The sequence below is a fragment of the Prinia subflava genome, chromosome 28 (genome assembly GCF_021018805.1).
Source record: "Prinia subflava isolate CZ2003 ecotype Zambia chromosome 28, Cam_Psub_1.2, whole genome shotgun sequence".
Taxonomy (NCBI): Eukaryota; Metazoa; Chordata; class Aves; order Passeriformes; family Cisticolidae; genus Prinia; species Prinia subflava.
In genome coordinates, this window is record NC_086274.1 from 1,057,822 (window position 1) to 1,078,573 (window position 20,752).

At 45.9% G+C, this 20,752-nt stretch overlaps 1 protein-coding gene across 1 annotated transcript in view; it reads left to right on the plus strand.

Moving 5' to 3' along the window:
* Window positions 1-19,445, plus strand: part of GAP43 (growth associated protein 43) — a 53,645-nt gene extending 34,200 nt beyond the window's left edge. The window contains exon 3 of the mRNA XM_063419951.1: window positions 17,766-19,445. Coding sequence (XP_063276021.1) covers window positions 17,766-17,854 — 89 coding nt within the window. The 3' untranslated portion in view covers window positions 17,855-19,445. The remainder of the gene's footprint in view (window positions 1-17,765) is intronic.
* The last annotated feature ends 1,307 nt before the right edge of the window (window positions 19,446-20,752 follow it).

A 20,752-nucleotide genomic window follows, 5' to 3' on the forward strand; every position in this document is an offset into this window, starting at 1 on the left:
CTACTGTCCTGTATCCAATAGTAGTTGGTCTGGAACCCCAGGCATTCCCAGCTTTACAGCAGGGCAGTTCCTAAGCAATCCTCAGTGTATCTAAATGTAAAAAAGAGATGAATTCCAGCCTGGGTAAGGCATGAAATGAATCAGTGGGCTTTGTTCAGTGGCAATGAAGGATTGGTGTAGGAAGGACAATCTCTCAAACCTTTTAATGTCTTTTGGTGGATGACAGGAATGCAAAGAAGTTGTCTTGTCATCTGAGCATCCTTGTCAAGACTTAGATTTACAGGTTTTCTTCTTATGATACAGCTTTTGGCTCTTTGGTGTTGGTATTATGCTTAGAGAGGCTCCCTTAGATGCCAACCTACTCAACAGGACAAAATCCGAAAGTGATTGGGGAAATTTATATATTACATATGGATGAGGAATCGAGACTCGTTCTAATCATGATTGCATTGGCTTAAATCCAGAGAGTCTCCATGAAAGTTACTGGAAAGAGTCTGGTAGTGCAGCTTTGAAACGAGATCAGCATCCAGCACAGCAGACTATGGGAGAAGATGGGCTGTGATGTCCTCCTGAGGAGAAGGTGAATGTCACACAGTGTTAGATTAGATTTGTACTTTCACAAGTTTTCAAGTCTCACATCAAATTTGTTTGGCTCTCACATCAAAGAACTTTCCAATTGTCAGGTAAGAATACAAAGCCCAGAAATGTGAAAGAGTAAAATGTGCCTAAGGAAATGAATGGATCTTCTTTTGTTGGGAAACGAAGAATGCTTTTCCTGCTTCATGAAATAGCTTTACAATGGAGCAACTTCACAGCTGAAATGAAAAATCAGCCAGGTGACAAGTGCTTTGCATGTAAGTGGACTAACAGTTTCCCCAGGGCCCTCTATCCTGCAAGCAAGAAGCACTGGGAGGCACCGTCTTCCCTTCACTTCCTCAGAGGGAGCAAGTCCCTGTGGATCCTTTTTCATGGTTTACAGTTGAATCAGTTCTTTGTTTTCAGTTCAATCCCCATACTGATGGAAGGACAATGCTTGCTGCTCTTTGGGAGCACTAGCTGTATAAAGATTTGGAAAGGGAGGCTTCTCTATTGTCTTGTGCCAGCCAGAGTGTGCAGTCTGCACTATGCGAGAGGATTGCAGCTGTGTGACTTGGAATTTCAGTCTTGGCCCAAGAGTAGCTGGCATGAGGCAGAACAACCTCATTGCCTTTCCTGTTTCAAGGGAGCTTATCTCTGCTGCTACACCTGGCAGCCAAGGAAAGCAATGCAAACACAGTAGTCTTCCCATGGCTGCCCCAGAGGGAACATCTCTAAGCAAGAATGGCAGCATTTTCTTGTCTGTAGTACTACTCCAGCAACAAAGTAAGACTTTGCAGTAAATGCAGTTTAGGTTGCCTGACACATGCTGAAGTATGAAGTCTGTCTCTATTCCTCAGTTGCTCTGAATTTTTAATCTTTCCATTGTGTCTTCATGGGTGTAAACATTGCCTATTTCATAGCTGGGTTTGCATTGGTGCAAATAGCTGTGTGAGGGGCAGGATGACAAAAGTGGAATGTCACAATTTTCCTGAGCACAGCCTGGCACAGGTGCAGGATTTCCTCCTCTATTGCAGTGCAAAACTGTCTCTTGTCCCATGTGTGCCTCAGGTCTGCTGTTTCCTAATGAGCTGCAGCTTGCCTCTAGGGGTGGGAACTGCACTGGTGGGTTGGTGGTGAAGCAGTACTTGACCTCTTTTAATAAAATCATGGATGACATTAAACATATTTACTGATGAGAAGGTGTGGGCCAACTCTGGAAAAGGCCTTTTGAGGAGAGCAGGAGACCACTCCTTTGTACCTAAGAGGTACCTATTTTTATGGAACCTCAGTAGGAAATGCATGGACACTCGAGGCTGGATACTGGAGTCACTGGCTTATTTTGTGAGGGCTGCCAGGTATAGGAAAGGTGACAGCAATTTTTCACCCCTTCTGATGTTGGTAACTACAGCTGCTCTTCCAAAGAGCACTGTATTTCCTGCTCTTCCAAACCACACGTATGGGTGACATTGTTTGGGGCAGTGCCTGTCAGTGTCACAGTGTGTGCCATGTTGTACAGTAGTCGCTCATGCTAACACACAGCTCTCTACAGCCAAGACCAGTGGTTGAACTCCACCTAGACTTTGCTCTAAATCACTCTCATTATAATATTTTCCACAGTGGCCCACTGCATCTGCATTTAGATCATATTCAGAAAATGCTCTGTGGGAGAAAGTCTTTCTGTCATAAGTGATAAACAAAATTTCTGCTGAGAAGGGCTCAAATACCAGACCTGTTGACAGTCTGGACAGACAGACAATGAAATTCAAGGGATGGCTGTTTGCTGTAGCTGCCAGAAGTGCTCTGCACCACTGCTAGTGTCATCTCTTTACACTAGGATCAAGTAGGCTGGACTTTTCAGATAGATATGAGCTTTCAGAGCATCAGCTGGGATTTACAGCTCCAGGGAGCTGAAATTCAAAAGTAAAATACTGATTCTGTGGTACAGATGACTGCCACATGCAGAGGTAAAGGATTTGGAAAGTTCACCAGGTCAGCACAGTCAGATTAGTTTGACATTCCTCTAGAGCTATTTAATAGGTGCATTAATACAGGATTATCAATGTCAGTGCAGTGATCACTTCCAATCTCTGTGGAAATTTCATGGACTCTGGCAAGGTGAAGTTGCACTCACAAGGATCCATGCAAGTAACTGGTAGAGGAACACAGAAACTGCCAAGCTAGGTCAGAGCTGATATCCATTTGTTTTACTTCTCTCTGTGGCTAGCACAAACCACTAGATGGGCAGATCTAGGGTAAACTTCTTCTGTGCTACTGGGTCTCATCCCTGCCTTCTGCTGTCTCAGATTTGGTTTAGCAGGTAAAACATGATGTATTCTCTCTTTTGATGCTAATATAATTGTGATGTTATAGGGCACATTTATATGTGTGTGTGTATGCACACAAAAGATCTGACTAAGTATCAACAGCTTCCCCAACTCCAACCAACTCTACAAGGGCCATAAAGTTCGGTGACAAATTGGCCACCATTGCCTTAAATATCTTTCTGTACTTGTGCTATGTCACAGAAACAGCAAAAGCTCGTGACAGCCCTACTTCATGCCTTTGATTATGGTATATAGAATCATACAGTATGCATTTATGCACAGAGGGCAGAGTATCACAGCCCTTGCTGTTCTTCATCTCTTTCCTGAAGAAAATGCAAGTAATGCTTTCCACTGCTTTTTATATGAAATTATTCCCATGCTTTTTAGGAACTCTGTTGCTTTTCTCTGCACTCCCTTCAAATCTGCAAATCTATTTTATGAGATGGAATGACAGATATTCTTCACATTAGTCCAAAAAAAGCTGTAACTTTTTACATATTTCCAGAGAGGTGTTATTTCTTCTGTTTTGTTCCCCATCCCAGTCCTTATGCGTACCAACCTCTTTCCTTTTTGCAGACAGCTACTAAATGAGCACTCATGACTGCAATGCCTCATTTTGTAAAGACACTACTGAAATATTTTATTTAGCCCTATGATGATCTATGAAACTGGGCAGTGGCCAAGAGAACCAAGGAAAATGTAAGCAGTGACAGAAGGCTTGCAAGTCAAGCCACTGCCATCAGCTCTGTGGGATACCTTCCACCTCCAGTTCTGGACCTCCAATAGACCTGTGAAAGACCATATTACACAAGCTCAATTTGAACAGGTTTCTAGGCACAGTATTTCTCAAGATGACGTTCATGCTGCAAGCTTGATTTAAAGAACGGCTTCCTCATTTCCTGACTTTCCTCTCTGGATATTTTTCAGTCAGAAAATAGAGGAGATATTAAAAATAATGTGTGTAGGAAACTCAAATGATGGAGAGTGCTGCTACTGTGTGCTTTGCTCTTCTTTGAAGAAGAGTCCAGTCTGGTTTTGCAGGTTACTAGAACTGTGACTTCTTTCCTACTTCTGTATTCCCTGCCGAAAGTTCCCTCTACATATCCTTCAGCTCTAATGGCCTGTACCCTGTGAAGAGCCTTGGTTATATCATCACCAAATGTGAATTTGATCTGTGCAAATGTTTCTTTTTTTCTTTTTTTTTTCTGCATCCTTAGCTACATCAGTGTCAGCATGGGACACTGGAACAGAGTAGAAAATCTCAGCTGAAGTCCTGGCAGTCAGGAGTCCACCTTGGACACCTGCCCTTCACTAGGCTGTAGTGTAGTCAGGAAAAGAACTATGGGAAGCTGGACAGGGTCCAGGGATGTAAAGGAAAATGCTGTTCCTCTAATGACCAGAAAAGTGAGACTCAGTGCTTCATGCAAATAAGTCTTAGATAAAGGTCATCAGGTCCCAATTATCCAGTGTTCAAAGAACGACAGACTTCCCAGCTGTACCTTGAGGCAATAGCAAATGAGTCCTCTTTTCATTATGAAAGAAAGCAGAAGGTGGAAGACACTGTTCAACCTCTCCATCTTCCTTCAGCAAAACACAGTAATTGGTAATGCTAGTAATGATAACTGGACATTACCTGTAACCTACAGGACTTAATGAAGAAGAAAATCTCTCTGACATTTGGAAGAGCATCCAAATCCCAATGCTGAAGTGGGTGCAGTGGTACAGAAACATAGCTGATAATGCATTGCAGGTACAGGGAAAGGGATAGAAGAGCAGGAACAACAGCTGTGACCATTATGCAGGAGCATTCCCCAGTGCTGCTGACTTTGACAAAACTGTCTTAGCAGCTGTGAAAAATGTTTCAAAGACTTTACTTGATAACCACTTGAAGAGATAGAAGCTGGAATCAAGTAAAAGTAATTTAGAGTTGGGATGGTGGCAAGTACTTTTAAAAACACCTTTGATGTTCTTAAAAGCTTGGGGCACACATTGATTTGGAAATGACACAAGTCTCTAACAGGGAGGTGTGAATGCAAGCTTGTGTGGACTAAGTCCATAACCATCTAGTTTTCAAATGAATATGAGACTTCCTGGGTGTGGGCTTAGGGAAAAAAAAGTCTATGTATTTCAGTTTAGACATCCCATGTTACCTACCCTGCTTAAGTAAGGCTAGGATTTCACCTGTGATTTCAGCCTCAGTGTCACTAGCAGTTCAGAATAACCTCCAGTCATTGCTGCTGAAACAAGGGATGTATCACAGAAGACCAGACCCTGGCCTGGGGTTTGCCCCCCTTCAGAAATACGTGCTAGTTGAAGTAGTCTCTCTTATCCTAGATCTGCTCACAAGTTTCTTCCCCTGGAAGGCGCTCAGCAACATGTAACAAAGTGGAAATCGTGTAACATTGGTCCTCTGCTTTCCCTTGTTGTCAGAGGGGACGGAAATAGCCCACATTCACAGGAACCTATCAGAGAGCTACTGTGAGTTTATCTTCAGTAGGAGCAGCAATTCTGTCTGGCCCTTGGTCTGCATTCACAATCCCTTATTTGACTGGTACACCAGGGATGCAGGGTGGCGAAGGGAGGTGACTTCTTTATTGCCAAACAGTGAGGAGGCATGAGTGTTACCGTGATTTTGCAGCTCTGTTCAAACACTGCAAACAGGTTTGGCACCTGCCTTTAAGCTTATCTTTGGGGTTGAAGATATGTTTCCACAAAGCCACCCCAGCATTATTGCCAGGCTTTTGTTGGGAGACTTACCAGTGTGGCCAAATATGGTGCCTGTTTGGACTAAACTTGACCTCTTGTCCATGGCACATCCTTTCCCAAACACAGCTGAAGCCCACCAGGAAGGCGTAGAGAAGAAATACACAGCCCTGCTGCTGAGCAGCAGACCGGTCTCCAGAGACACTAACCCAGCACTGTTCACTGCACACAATAAAGAGACAGAGCATGAGAAAGAAAATGGGGGTTTTTTGTGCCTCAAGTTAGAAACCTTTTTCACTGCTGAAGCTTAATGACTACAAGAAAGATGGATGGAGTCACTGATTTTTACATCAGGGAAGAAAGAGAAAATTCCAGATGCTCCTAACTGATGTAGCATGCAACTACTTCTTGTCCTTGTTTCTAGCAAAACACACAGACATGTTTCTGCCAAACAGAGGAGTTAAGCCTGATCACAGTTCAAACCACAACCATGCAGGGCTTCTGAGTCTTGCTGGACTGGAATTCTTCTGTGATAATCTTTTTTTCGTTAAAGATCCCTTTAATTATTCAAACCCAAGCATAGTGTATACCTTTATCAGGAATTATGGAATTTGTAGAATAAAGTAGTAAGAAAATTCTTGCCTTCTTTTAGAGTAGCTAGCATGTGATGGCCAGGTCCTCCCTGAATGGGACAGAAGACAGGGTGAGCCTTATCCTACAAGGCTGAAATGCAGTGAGCTTTGCAAGCAAGCCATTGGGCTGCTGGACACATTTTCCCCTGATCCCTCCTGCTGGAGCTATTCTTCTTTGTATAAATTATTTATTGTTTGCTGGAGCCAGGATGTGGCATTTGGTCTCCCCTATTCCAGATGAGTGCCTTCACCACTGGTCTACAGAGTCAGTTTTCCTCTGGCCCAATAAATATTTAATGGTTTATGGAAGTGGAACAGCTCTAGCAGGAGAGGAAGAGAGACGTGTTCATTCACATGGATACCTCACAACATTTCTCTGTGACCAGGAGGCAAGACCCAAGCCAAGGACCTTTACAGCAAATAAACTCAGCAGGAGGACACAGTAAGAGCACAAAATGGTGGGGTGCCACTTCCTATGCCTCAGTGCAATTTCAGAGCAATGTCAGAGCAGCTCAAGCCTGATGAGTCCATGCCTCATATCAGGCCCTCTTCTTGTGACCACTGTTGTCAAAATTACGATGCTCAAGCCAAAATTATGGGCTGCTCCACCTTGGCCAAAAATGTACAAACTCTGCACATGGAAGCTGTGTTAACTGGCAGCTTCCATGGACCTGTGCAAAGCTGGGCTTCATGGCAGACTTTGGCTGCACACGAGATGGTGGAGGAGCAGCTACTGCTTGGTCCCACAGCTGAGCCAGGGCCACGGAAAATGTCCTCTGGTGAGAAAAGAAGCCTTGTCATTGCAGACTAGCTCAGCAAAGGGCTGTCTTAGCTCCCCGTAAGGGTACTTTTTTCCATCATTGTGGAAATGCTGAGGAGTTGCAGACAACCCAAACATCCCTGCTGCTCCAGAGGTGGTGCATCCTGGCTGTGGCACAGCTGGCTGTGCACAGAGCATGGGGCTGCCTGGCTGTGCCCCTAGGTGGTCTCCCCAGCATTTGCAGCTGTCCCATCGAGTGCCCTCATGTCACGGCCGAATTCATTATCTGCTTGATGGAATTGTTGTTGTGAAAAGCCAATTAAACCGAGATGGCTACTCTGGGACAGCTGCATTGCCTGGCGTGGCACAGCACTCAGAGTGCAGAGACTCCATAGTCCCTCTCCAACTGGGAGGAACGGCTTTCAAAACTGGTCAAAAATAAAATAAAGCAGAGCTTGCCAAATTTGAATTAAAATCAGAATTATTGATGCAAGCTGCTGCCACCTTCACAGAGAAGACTAGTACTGGCAATAAGAGCACTCATGAGAGGTTTTCCAGGCAGCTCCTTCCTTCCTTCCTTCCTGCTGTACAACTTGGCTCTTTGACAGTGGGCAGTGCCAGGCTCAGGGCTGCCCTATACCTCCTTTTCCCTGGAGCTGACCACTTACTGAGCAAACATCACCTCTGGTCACAGAGATTTCTTGGGGCAGAAGGGACGACTGCACAGCCCAACCTCTTGCCTTAAGTCAAACCAGGAGCATCTGGCTTTTATATGATCTGGGGAAAGTGTCCAGCTACCTACCCAGTTTTGCAGGACAGGTGCTCTGACTCCTGATCTTTCCATCCCCAGAAAAGTAGTTGTTAAGCAGTCCCAGATAAGGGATTTCAAGAAGAGGAGAGAATTGCTCTGCACCAGCAATTCCACTGTGATGTCCCAAAATGGGTTTTTTTCCCACAAGTGTTTGTACTTCAAAATGCCTCTCCCAGTGTCTGGGCTCTCAAGCCTCCTTCCGATTAAATGAAAAGCAAAGGCTCCCGGGAGTTTCCCTGGGTACAGCATGAAGCCTAAACTGCCTGCTGGAGAGGAGTGCTTATGTTTCATCCTGCACAAAACACGTTGGGATGCTATGGGTGTGCCAGCAGTGCGTTTGAGAAATATTAGTAATTTCTTTGATGCAAAGAGCTGGTGGTGTTGATGTTGCAGCTGCTGGGGACAGTTATAAAGAAGATGGCTGTGGAAAGCCTGACAACAGGCATTTAATTAATTTTAGCATCCAATTTGCAGAGCCTTGGTGGATGATGATGGACGGGAACAAACTAATGATCTCTAAATGAAATTTCTCCTTCATTTAAACTCGAAATGGGAGGATGGCAAAGGGAAGAAAAAGAGACATTTTATATCCTCCCCTTGATTGTAATTCCCTGCCTTCAGCTAGATCAATATCATTTCTGCTGGAGATGGAGGCTGCCTCTGGTTTCCATGGCAATGTGGTTGTTGGAGGCTTGCAGGCTCCATGAATCCCCAATTTATCAGTCTTCCAGGCTTTAATAATGGAGACCAGCAGTCAGGCAGCTTATGAATGGCACATGTCTTTTGGGCTGGGGGAAGGGAGGCGGGAGCACGGTTTGTAGTAAGGGCTGCAGCAATTTGTCTTCCTGCCACTGACAGCTGAAGGGGGAGGAGTACGAGGGGAGGAGCAGCACATTAATTCTGGATGCACTGAAGGAATTTCTAGACCATTTTGCTGCAATTACAGAAGATTTCCTCCTTTAGTTTCTTTTCCCTAGCCAGTTTTGCCGGGAAAGGGGAGGAGAAGATCTTCACAGTCAGTCCTTTGTGAGGAGGTGGGAGCTGTAGATGGAGAACCCAAAGGCTCTACCACTCTGCATGTTTCCTTCCTCTTCTTAACCCTCTTTATTTCAGGATCAGCAGTGCGTGAATGCCAGCAGTCTGCCACGGTTTCAGGTTCATTTTTATTCCCCTACTGATCCTACCACCATTGCCAGGCTGTTCAGCAGAGCTGTAAGATGGGCAGACCTCTGAGGACCTGATCTGTCTGTCAAACTTCTGTCACTTGCTGTGCTATTCTCTGTGCATCTGTTTGGCCTCTCCAAATTCAAACCTCCATCCCCAAAGTGCTGTAAGCTTCATTCCCTGAATTAATTACTTTGCTAGGAATGTCCTGGCTGTAGAACAATCATTATGTGTCACTTCAGTAAGGTTCCAATGGCCTGTATCTACTCAGACTATTTCCATTTCTTCTTATCTTTCCTCTGATTTCTCCCCTATAATCTCATAGGGCAGTTGCTCTTAAGAAGCTAAAGAATAAATGGATGTGTCTTAGAAAGACCTTGTTCTTCTGTCCCCTCATGTGCCCTCTTTTTCTAAACCATCCTCCAGCACTTAAACCAGCAAGGGAGAAAAGATGAGTGGCACAAAAGAACGCTGTTCCATGAGCTGAGGACATCCTCTTTTCCAATACAAGAGCAGTGTCAACAGGTATATTCCACAGCTGGAAGGAAGTTAAAACATCTATATTCAAGCTCTTTGAATCGCAAGGTATTTAAAGAATTAAAGACTACCTGTTCTGGTCTGCAGGGCCTACAGGAAGTCAACAGGGGCAGGGGAGAAGAGGAGTAAAGAACAACTTATGGGTAATTTTTACTAAGGTTTTCCTCAGGTGAAGTAATGAATGCAGGAGATAGAGGGGCTGGCAGCTTGGAACCACTCCTGGAGGGAGCCCTTCTGGTTCATCAGGACATCTGAGCACCTGATTGCTCATCAGATCAATTCTGATCTTGCCTGATGGCTGGGGACACCCTGCACCAGCCACTTCCGATTTCTCCCCTTCAAGCTCCCTGGCTGTGAAGACCACAGAACCTTGGTAGAGATCTGAGGACACAGCACCTCTGAGGTCACAGCACCTTTGATCTGTTTGGCAGGAGGCCACTCAATGGCAGTGTAAAATATCTGCCTCCGAGGCACTCTTATCCTGAAAGAGCTCTTTAACCTTGCCTTTGGCCACTGTACTACACAGCCTCCCACCTGCCCACCACTTTCTGGTGCAACAAAGCATCCCCACAGAAGCACCATGACAGATGACACTGCTGCCAGGTGGCAGCACCCTGTCCTCCCTGGAGCTGCCTTTGCTTGTAGTGTGACAGTGGCCAAGGGACTGGCCTTGCTAAAGGAGATCTTGCTGTATGAAAACCTCACCACTCTGGTAGGGCTTCTTCCACTTGTAGCTGGATTGAAATTGCCCAGGTATGGGAACAGTAGGCAGGAAGTTTGGGACAGAAGTGCTGGTAATCAGTAGCAATAAATGAACAGTCAGCAGGAGGTATGTAATTTTTCTCAGCTTCCATGTCTAGCTGCATCCATGGATGTGGGAAAGAAACAACAGTGGAAGAAAGAAAGAGAGCTGCTTCTTTCTCATTCTCCAGGATGGAAGAATATTTGCAAACGTAGCTGTAACAGGGTTAACACCTCACATTCACAAGGAACATCCTCCCTTTTCTCTCCCCACCCTCTTCCTCCATCACTCCCATTTCTCTGGAGACCTCAGTGCCCCCTCCCTCAGCCAAAGTTGGGGAGTTTCCGTGGCAACCTGGCAGCTGGTGTCTAGACACTGTGAAAGATGCTTTGCAATGGAGGAGTGAGCCTGACTCCCCTCAACACCCCCTCCCCACTGCTGAACACCCTGAGCATCTCTCCCACCATTCCCTCCCTTTCCATCTACTGTACACATGGATGCCAACGGAGGCTTGGATTTCCATGGTGGTGCAGGAGAAAGAAAGGCATGGGGTGGGATGAGAAGGAGTTGAAATCCTTAAGCCACTGGCTCTTCAGCCCGACAAAATACAAAGGCAGCTGGGACAACAGGACTGTGTCTGCCTGTCCTCTGAGGATTTAGCAGGATCAGAAAAAGAGGCAGGTGTCCAAGCTTGGACCAAAGTTACCAGCCATGGGACTTGCAGAAGTTGTTTTTTTTTTGATTTCTTTTCCTCGCTGCTGGGGCAACTGAACCATTCTTACATGGTTCTGGAAAAAGATGAGGTTGTACAGGAATAGGAGGCCCAAGCTACCATGTATTGGGGCCATATTAACATTTGTGTTTCAACCTTAACAGGCTGACTTGCTTGCTTCTTTCCAGTGATTACTGGGTGACTTCCCTGGACCTCCTGCCTGCTGCCTGCACTGGGGACATTCCTCTCCACCACCTTGTTGCAGGGTGTGCCGAGGGTTTGTAGATCTCCCAGGTGCCATGTGTTCACCAGGACTCCCAAGGCTCACAGGAGTCAGTACCTACCATGGGTCTGTCTCTACTGAGAGAGGGATTCACCAGGGATGTGGGAGAAATCATGCAAGTCAATACCCTGGACCAGACACAGCCACTTATCTGAAATACCCAATTCCTTCATTTCTCGGTGTTTAGCTGGGGCAGCAGAAGTCTAAGTCAGTTTTCATAAGCAGCAAGTCGGGAGGGTGGAGGATTTTAGCTCTGCATATGACGCGTCATAGGGCTGACTGCAATGGGCTAACATGGATCAGAAAGAGAACTGTATAAGCACAGCTCTGAACCTGAAGTGTGTCTTGTTTCAGCAGTCTCAGACCTACCATCGTCTGCCTGGAATAGGCTTCTGGCTGGCTAGAAGGACAGATGGATTGGGACAGATGAATCAAGCTGTGAAGCCTGGATCCAAATCTGGATCCAAATGTCATTAAAACTAGGAGATGCTCAGGGAAGGGATTTTAAATGATATTAAAAAAAAAAAAAAAAAAAAAAAAGTAGAGTCATCTCTGGGTCATGTGAGAGCTTCTTAAAACAGAACAGGAAAGTTCAGATTAATATTTGGGAGCGGAGTGACGACTGGATGAGGAACAGGTTTTCAGTTCCATCTCCGCCCAAGCTGTAGCTGGCAAAGGACAGAGATAGGAGGAAGCACAACAAATGCTAGAGAGAGCAGCGTCTGAGTAGATTTGGACAGTACTTCAGTGTGAATGCACAGGAGAGTTCTAGCTGCACAATCAATATCAGCAATAATTATGCAAACACTCAGAAAGCAGCAAAAGCAAAATCTCTGCATCTGTATTAGAATCCCAGAGTGTTGTGTGATTTCTCGTCTCTTGGCATTGGCTGTGGTAATTTAAAGATCTGCAGTGGAACAGAGACAAAAAGGAAAACAAAACCCAAGCCACCAGTCACAAAAAAATGATCATCAGAGAGGTTGCTGCTACTGTGGTCATAAGCTGATGTCTGCTCTGATTTAATTAATCTTGGCAAGTCAGACGGGAGCTGGGCATGTCCCAAGAGACAGTGTTTTACCCGGAAATCCACTCAACCTAATTTCACTAATGTAGGGCAGTGGAGAGACTTGGAGAGGAGCCTGCATGCTCATCCATTAGAGCACAGCATCAGCAAGGCAGCTGGAAGCACCACCATCCAGCAGAACTGCTGCTTGCGTGCCTGCCTCAGCCTCACAACAACCAGGGCTGCATATGTTCCAGGCGTTTGCTCCCCAGCAGGGCTCGCAGATACCACTCTCACCCTTTCCAGGAAATAAGTGGAGTGCTGAGGAGCTCTTTAGGACCCTATTGCAGCAAGGCTCTGTATCTCACCTCCGTGTTGTTACCCTTCCATGGGTAATGCCGTTCCCCAGCAGGTGCCAGCTGGAGCTGCAGGTATGAAGCCTCTCTTTGACACAGGCCCTTCAGCTGGGAAGCAAACACACATCAGCCTATCCCACCATGCAGCTTTACCCTTCAACAGTTCTACATAATGGCTTAAGGTTTGTCTAAGGCTGCCCAAAAGGTTTCTCAGCTTGACTGCACCATCCAGAGTGCTAAAATGGAAGTGACAACAGTGGCAGCTCAGCTCACAGATGCCTGTCTTCTCTTTGGCAAAATTATCTTATGCTATAAAATGACCTGGACTGCAGTACAGATTTCCAAAGATTGAAATAAAAAAGCAAACTAAAAATCTCAAAGCTAGGAAGGTGGGACCACAGGACTGGAGTAACCACGAACAGTGCAAGTGTTGACTGGTGTGCATTAAAAGAACTGTAAGGGTGGGGAATACAAGCACAAACTAGGTTGGTTTTGTTGTTAGTTTGAGGTGATTCTTTTTAGCTTTCTGACCTAACCATTCTTGCTTTTTCCTCCAGGACTGAATTTGGTTTTGTCCCCCCTAAAGTGTTTGTTTGTTTGTTTGTTTGTTGTTGTCGTTTCTTTATTCTACAGCTCTGTCTCCCCTCCTGCTCGCTTTCATTTTTTAAGTTTGGGTCTTTCTTTTTGCTTTGTAGCAGGAGTGCTCTAGAACAAATGTGAATGCCTCCACCTTGGCTTGCTGCAGATGCAGATATTCCCAGGCTGCAACTTGTCCTAAAGTAGGCATCCAAATAAGACAGGTTAATAGAGTCTCAGAAATGTCCTATTTATTTCCACTGGTTAGGAAGGAAGGAGAGGATGAGAAGATCAGCTGCAGGTGTCTCTCTGTAGATGTCTGGGGTTAGGTGAGATGTCCCTCCACTCTGACTTCAGCTTTCTCATTCCATGATGTCACCACGTGCACATTGATGCTGCCCCAGTCCAGGCCCACCTGAAGGAAGGGCTCATTGCTTCCTGCTGGTTCTGTCCCTTGCAAGTGGACACGGGGGCTCTGATCGTGCAGGCAGGAGGAGATCTCACAGTGCTGGCCTGTTCAGAAGGGAGGCAGCTTCAGACAGGTGGAAGTTTGGCTACCCAGGATGAAATGTTTTTGTTCCTCAAGCAGGGGATGGCCTGAATTCTCAAGCACTTTTTTGACACCTTCACAACAAAGGGTAAAGTGAATGAAAAATGCCCAAACTCTGCAGCTCTGGCTGTATAATAGTATTTGTGCACTGCAAACACACAGGTATGATATCCCAGAGTTCAAAAAAGGGGAAAAATCAAGGCTAGTATTGGGTAAAAAGCAGTGTAAGAGATATCCTCTCTGATGTATGGAATCCCCAGGACAGCTATCTACTAATCTCCCTAGGGCTACCTTGCCTCCCTTTGCTGGGACACTGAAAACAAGGCCAGAGAAAGCCCAGAAAACATACTGCAGAAACAGCCTGCATCAAACAAACTGGTGAGTCAGATAAACTGTCTCACCTCCCCTCATGAACCAGAAACTGCTGTTAACTGGCCCTGATGTCACTGGGGCTGTGATGCATTGCTCCCATTGCACAGAGCGAATCCTCTTCTTTTTACTGCTGTGGTTTAGCAGTGCCAAAGCTTGATTTTTTTATTATTATTATTATTTTTTATTTTTTATTTTTTATTTTTGTGTGTGTGTGTGTGTGTGTGTGTGTGCTGAATTCTTTTTTTCCTTCATGGTATTGCTTCTTGCTAAAGTTCATTACTACATAATGACACCAGGTTGCTTTTTTTGCCTCATCCCAAAGATGGATGAAGTGCTGGTAAAGCTGGTAGGAAATCAGACAGAGCTTAGCAGGATGTAGCAGTACCCAGTGTTTCCCCTTACTGCTTCAATATGATGCAAGAGAAAAGAGGGAGAGCGATTCACTTAATTTTGTGTGATAACTATTATTCAAAAAGCTAGAGTTCCTGTTGATACTTGGGATATGCACAGTCCAGCATTTGAGTTGTATGATCCCTCTCTGTTGACTTGAATGTGTGATGAAGTGACCTTAAATTGTTCCTGCTACTCCACGATCCCAGTTAGTCCAACCTATTCATCCATGGCAGAAATCAGGGCAGTCTCTGGCCTTCCCCAGCAGAGAGTCATCTGCCTGCCACTGTCTGCTCCCCAGAGAACACTAATGGGGACAGTGAGGCACCTCTGTGCAGTTCCTCTGCCAGCCAGGGATCTCTAGGCGCCATGGGCTCTCCCTGGAAATTAGATTTGCCACTGTGGTGAGCTAATAGGGAATAGAACATGGCAGAAAATTGTGTTTCAACTTTCCTGCTTATCCTAAGAGCAAGGACAGCATGGGAACACTGTGAGCTAAGCAGCATCACTGCCAGCTCCTCCACCTTCAGTGTGAGCAGATTTCCTGTCCCTGATATCCCTCCTGGAGTGCTGTCAAGAGCCCACTGCTGTAGGAGCTGGACCCCACTTCCAGCTGCTGATTAACAGGGCATCCATGTGTCTTGGTAACACAGCAGATGTGGAGGATCCCCCAGTGCCTGTCTGTCCCTGGGCTTGCTGTGTTATGGACCTGTCTGTTGTGCTGTCCTGAGGAGGCTGTGGGACTGCCAGATAAAACCTGTGCATATTTTTGGTGGGAAGACACAAAAAGTTTTAAACACTTAAAAGCAGTGTCAGGACCTGTGCTCCTGAAGCCAGGTTACATTTCTTTGTTGCTCTTCCACTCATCTTCCATTCACGTGAGGAGAAAACCCCAGAAACTCTGCCTTACTAGAATCTGTCAGAGCCTTGTAAGAAATTGTAAGAGAACTGTATTTCTTCCAATTGAGAAATACAGTTCTCTTGCTGGCTCACAATAGTCTTTTTGCTCAAATTTAGGGGTAGATGGCTGCACACTGGATTCTACTCTCAGTGATTTGTAATTCAATGTGTCTCCTGCTATGAATGCCTTGAAGAGCAACATTAAAGGGACTCTCCTCCCTCTCAGTGATCAAGTCATTCAGGAAAATTAAAAAAGTAGGCCAAGTTTTGCCTCCCAATGATACTTGTTATGGTCCTATTTTAATCAGTAGCCTATTTTGTCTCTGGTCTGTGGTGGTAGCTGTACCAGATATAGATGGAGTCCTTGAATAGCATCCTGCTTAGCTGTTCTGTATCAAGGGAAGGAAAGCCCACAGATGTTTTTGCTGGCAGGGGGTTTGCAGATGCAGTGGCTGAGGCCATGGGGATGTTCCCACAGAAATTCTTCCTTCTGGAAAATCAGCAGTCAGAATTCACTAAGATAAAAAGTATTTGAAGGTCCAGAAGCAGAGCCTTTAATGAAGATGATTTAGAATGGAAAGTTGCACACAACTTAAAGGTGATTCATATGGAATTGGTGCTTAGGAATGTGTTTAAAACCCAGGCTAAAAGAGCTGAGGGGAAGAGGGAAGCAGGAATGTGGCATCTACTGCCAGTATTGGAAACAAATACAAGTCTGCCATCTGATGGCATCAAAAGGACCATGCCAAAATGCATGAATGGTGTCAGTAATGGAAGTTTCACATCCCGATTAGCATTCTCATGAAACACGGCTATGGGGATGCTAATCCTCACAAACTAGACACTGGCAACTGAACATCCTCATTGTTAGGCTGACAGCATGGGCCGTGGTGTGATTTTTGTGTACACCAAGTAGCTTGGCATCAGACACAGGTCCCAGACACAGCTGCCCTGTTCTGGAGAGGAAGAGAGTTCAGCCATATGGACATAAGCTGTGTGGTGCCAGTCGGCCTCGGGGCCAGGGAGCAGGCCCTGGCCCATTTTATTTACTGGTACAATGTAGTTTGATAGCCCCTCAGAGAATCCAGAAACTGTGCAGGGAACCCACAGTGCTCTCTGAATGAGACAGGTATGTGTCATACCAGTGATGTGGTCTGTCCCACAGCACCCAGGCCTTCAGTGCTTGTTTCTTTTCCCTGTTCTTTGTATCCCAAGAATTTTCTGGGTTTTATCCCAGTTCTGGATTGCTGCTTGCTTGACCTCTCCATGGGCTGTGTATGTGTGGGACCGGGAGCCGGTGAGGAAAAGCGAGAGATGGCAGTGGAGCAGACCAGTCACTACAGTGCACTAAGGCCCTTGTGCATTATTCTGTCTTGCAGCCCTGGGTCCCTCACCACCTTGTCCTGTACAAAGCAATGCACACAGTACATGCACTGTTTCTGAAAGAGGCTGGGAACATGTTAGTGTACCCTCATAAGAAGTGGGCAGTAGAAACTCCGAGACAATTAAATCTGTCCTGCTGCAATGGAGGAGGCATGGGCTAGGTGAACCCAGAAGTGAAATCACTTCAGCTTGAGAGGCATTCCTTTCATTTGCCTGGTTTCTTCTGCCTGCCTCTGCCTTCCTCTTGGTTCTTATCCTCTGTCTAGTTCATTGTGGGATAGATCCTAGCAGTAGTTTTAACTTCTGATGTGAATGGTGTGCCAGAACAAGGTGCCTGACTGACAGGCAGACCCAGCTTCCAGTTATGCTCACTGAATCCCCCCAGGGCAGCTTTGCTTTTGAAAGGAGAGACCAGAAAATGGAGAGATGTAGCAACCTGTGGATGAAGGCTCCCATTCTTGAAGGCTAGAGACATTTCTCTAGATCTCTGTTAAGTGTGAGAGAAGTCTGAGTTACAGGGTATAAAATTTTTCCCTCTGGGTCTTTCGGGCTTCAGGTTTGTATAGAGTTTTTTCTTTGTGACTCGCTTTAAGTCTTGGCTGGGAGTATCCATACTGTAATTGGGGGACAATGATTAACAGTGGTTGGTACAGTGAGTGGATTCTGTAAAAGGGTGTGTGATCTAGCTGATAAGCCAGGAGTCTAATCAATGCCCCTAATGAAATTAACAGAGGCTGTCTGGCACATCAGCAGTGAGCAAGGCAGCTCCTTCCAGTGGCACATGCTTTCTGGCTGAAGGTGTTTTGTGAGAGCCACATATTTGCCTGCTGGCATGTTGTTTCTATGCTGCAGAAATTGCAGGGACTTTGAGACCTGGGTGACTGTGGAGAGAGAGAAGCCTGAAGCCATGCAACCATCAGGCTGTGTGCACATGCAGGATGCTCTAGATCATGGCTGACTAACGCTGGACCATCTCTTTCCCCACTAGATGCTGTAGAAGAAACCAAACCTACTGAAAGTGCCCAGCAGGAAGAGGTGAAAGAAGAAGAGAGCAAGGCGGACCAAGAAAATGCCTGAACATTAAGAAATGACTCCCCACTGCCCCTCCCTCCCTCCCCCTATCCTCTATCTTTCCTTCCCACCCCAATCTCGATTTCCCCCCCTTCCTGCTCACATCTGTGAGCCTGTCTGTCCCTCTCCCATTACCACTTAAACCCTTTTTCTCTCTGTGTGGCAAACATTTAAAGAAAAAAAAAAAAAGCAGGAAAAATCCCAGTCAAACAGTGTGGCTTAAACATTTCTTTGTTTCTTGGTGTTGTTATGGCAAGTTTTTGGTAATGATGATCCAATCATTTTGGGAAAATTCTTGCACTGTATCAGAGTTCTTTGACCTGGCGCGTGCGTGTCTGTCTGCCCACTGCGAGCGCTCTCTCTCTCTCTCTCTCTCCTCTCTCTCTTCTCCAAGTGTGTGTGTGTGCAATGTTACGTTCATCTGAGGAGTCCAGACTAACCGAGTGAGTTAAAACAAAAGAGGGGAAAAAAAAAAAGGTTCTTTTCTTCCTTTTTCAATGTGATGGAATGAACGAAAGAAAAAACAAGCAAAAGACCAAACGCAACAAACAAATGAACAAAAAGGAATACTAAACCCCAGTTTGTTTTCAGAACTAAAACAACAACTAGAAAATGTGCCAATTAGCATAATGCTTGGCTCCAGGCTCCTTTTTCAAACTGAACAACAATTATAATAAATGAGAATAAATATCATTAACTCCACCGTGTCGCATTTCTATGCTGCCGTACATCCTGCTGGCCTGTGGTCTTTGGTGGGCCACTTCTTGCGTGGCCCAGCTGTGCTCCTTGGCCACCAGTCAGTGACTGACTGCTCTCCCTGGCACTACTGAGGGGAATTTTAAGGGGAGCAGGCTTGGATTATGAGTGATACGTTAGCACTGACTAACATAAATAATGAAAGTGGCAAAATCAGTCTTAGTAAGGATTATTGAAAGCGTCCCTCCAGGAGACTCTGATTTGGAGAGCTATAGTGACCTTGGAGGTATGAGCCTGCAGAAGGACCAGCTTCAATCCATGCCCAAGGTCTAACCCCTGCCAAGGGGTGTGGGGGGACAGAGCCCTGGGACCTGAGCTTCTCTCCACAGCAAGATGATGCTCACCCCATTGGGCCGGAGTTGAAGTCCCTGAGTAGCATAGCATGGCCTCCCAAGAGTGTTCTGTTTGGCAAAATAAATTGAGCCGATCATTATTCAATATTTATTGAATAAATAGTCACACGGGCAGGACGAGGCCTGGTGGCCTAGGAGCCAGTTGGTGGCATTTTGAGAAATACCTCATTCCTGCTCCTGCTGAACCCAGGGTGCTTCACCCAGCTCTAATGAGTGCCAAGGCTTTCAGCTGTCATTTCTGGCTGTGGGCAGAGCCCCACCTCTGAAATCTCCACCACTGCCCCCCACAGGTTGTTCCCTGTTCCCTGGTGCCACCCAGCCTGTCCCAGTGGAGGACTGACAGACACCAAACCCTGAGCCTGTACAGCCATCTGGATCTGCTGCTGTCTTCATGAGCTGTGAGAGCAAACAATTAAAATACATTTAGTAGTATCTGGGCTTTCATAAAAGCTAATTACTGCTCTTTCAATGCCCTGGTTACTTTCATATGCTTTCCCAGCAGCTCCTGCATGATTTCCTGGCCTCATTGGCAATGACAGCCAGAGTACCCTGCAGTATAACTGTTTGATGCTGCAGGACCAGGATTAAATTAAATTGTCCTCACAGCAGGAAGACCAAAATATGGGAATGCTGACAGCTCCAGCATCCTTTGGTGGCCAATGCTTCTTGGAGTGGCAGCACCATGGCCTTTGGAGGGCTGGCTGGCACTCCTTGTCCTACTCCTTTGTTCTCCTCCATCTCTTTGTTGGAAACAGGGAGAAAAGATGAACAGTGTCTCCTCAGAAATGATCACTTTGAACGTAGACTGCTCACTGGAAGTGCCATCAAAACATGTCAGGGCTCATTTCCATGTGCTTCCTGGCATTCTGTAAAAATAAGAGAGAGAGAGACAGGGAGGGTTTTTTTCTAAAGAGAGGGAAAGAGAGAGTGGGAAATTGGACAAAGATTTTTAAAAACAGGGATTAGAGAGATGAGGGGGGAAAGATTTTTGAGTGGATAGATGGATGATAGGGAGAGAGAGGGGAGTATAGCTAGAGAAAGAAAGATTAGAGTGCAAAAGATGAGAGAGAGAGACAGGAAGAAATTAGATAATATGGAGCAATAGATGATTGATAGAGATAGTGAAACATAGATAGCTAAAGTAGATTAGACAGACTAATAGGTAGAAAGATGGGCTGACTGACAGATAGGTATTGTGTCATACTTCATAAATGATATATATGCTAATATTCCCATGTCATGATGGGTGGTAAACCCTGAGACACCTTCCAGCCTGACCTCAATTCAGCAAATGTAGCGCGGACATCAGGCATTGCTTGGAGCGTATGTCAGGTCTCGCCAGCCCGCCCTGCCTGCGCGGGAGCAGCGGGGTGGGGATGTGTTTGGGAGGGAGAGCGCTCTGCGGGGCACGGGGCTGAGGCCTGGGGAGGAGAGGTGTACAGTATGTTTGCTGTTCGTAGCACACAAGGGGCCCAGCCCAGCGCAGACACTGCGGGCACCCCGTGTCTCTAGCACCAAGCTGAGAGAACTGAGGTTCAGCTCTCAGGATGTGTGGGAGAGGTGTTTGGGAGGAGGCAGGAAGGAGGGACCATGGTTTTTGTTTGGCCTTATCTCCTGTCATCACCATTTTAAAAAGTTTTCTGTCTTGCCTTTTTCTGCAAAGACCATATGGTTTCCCTGCTCTTCTGATTTCAGACCCCAAATTTTTCATCTTACCTCCACTTTGCTAGTACTACTTTTAACTTTATAAGGAAATAAAAACTGTTTCTCATGTCTTCCTGGACATAGGCCTTCC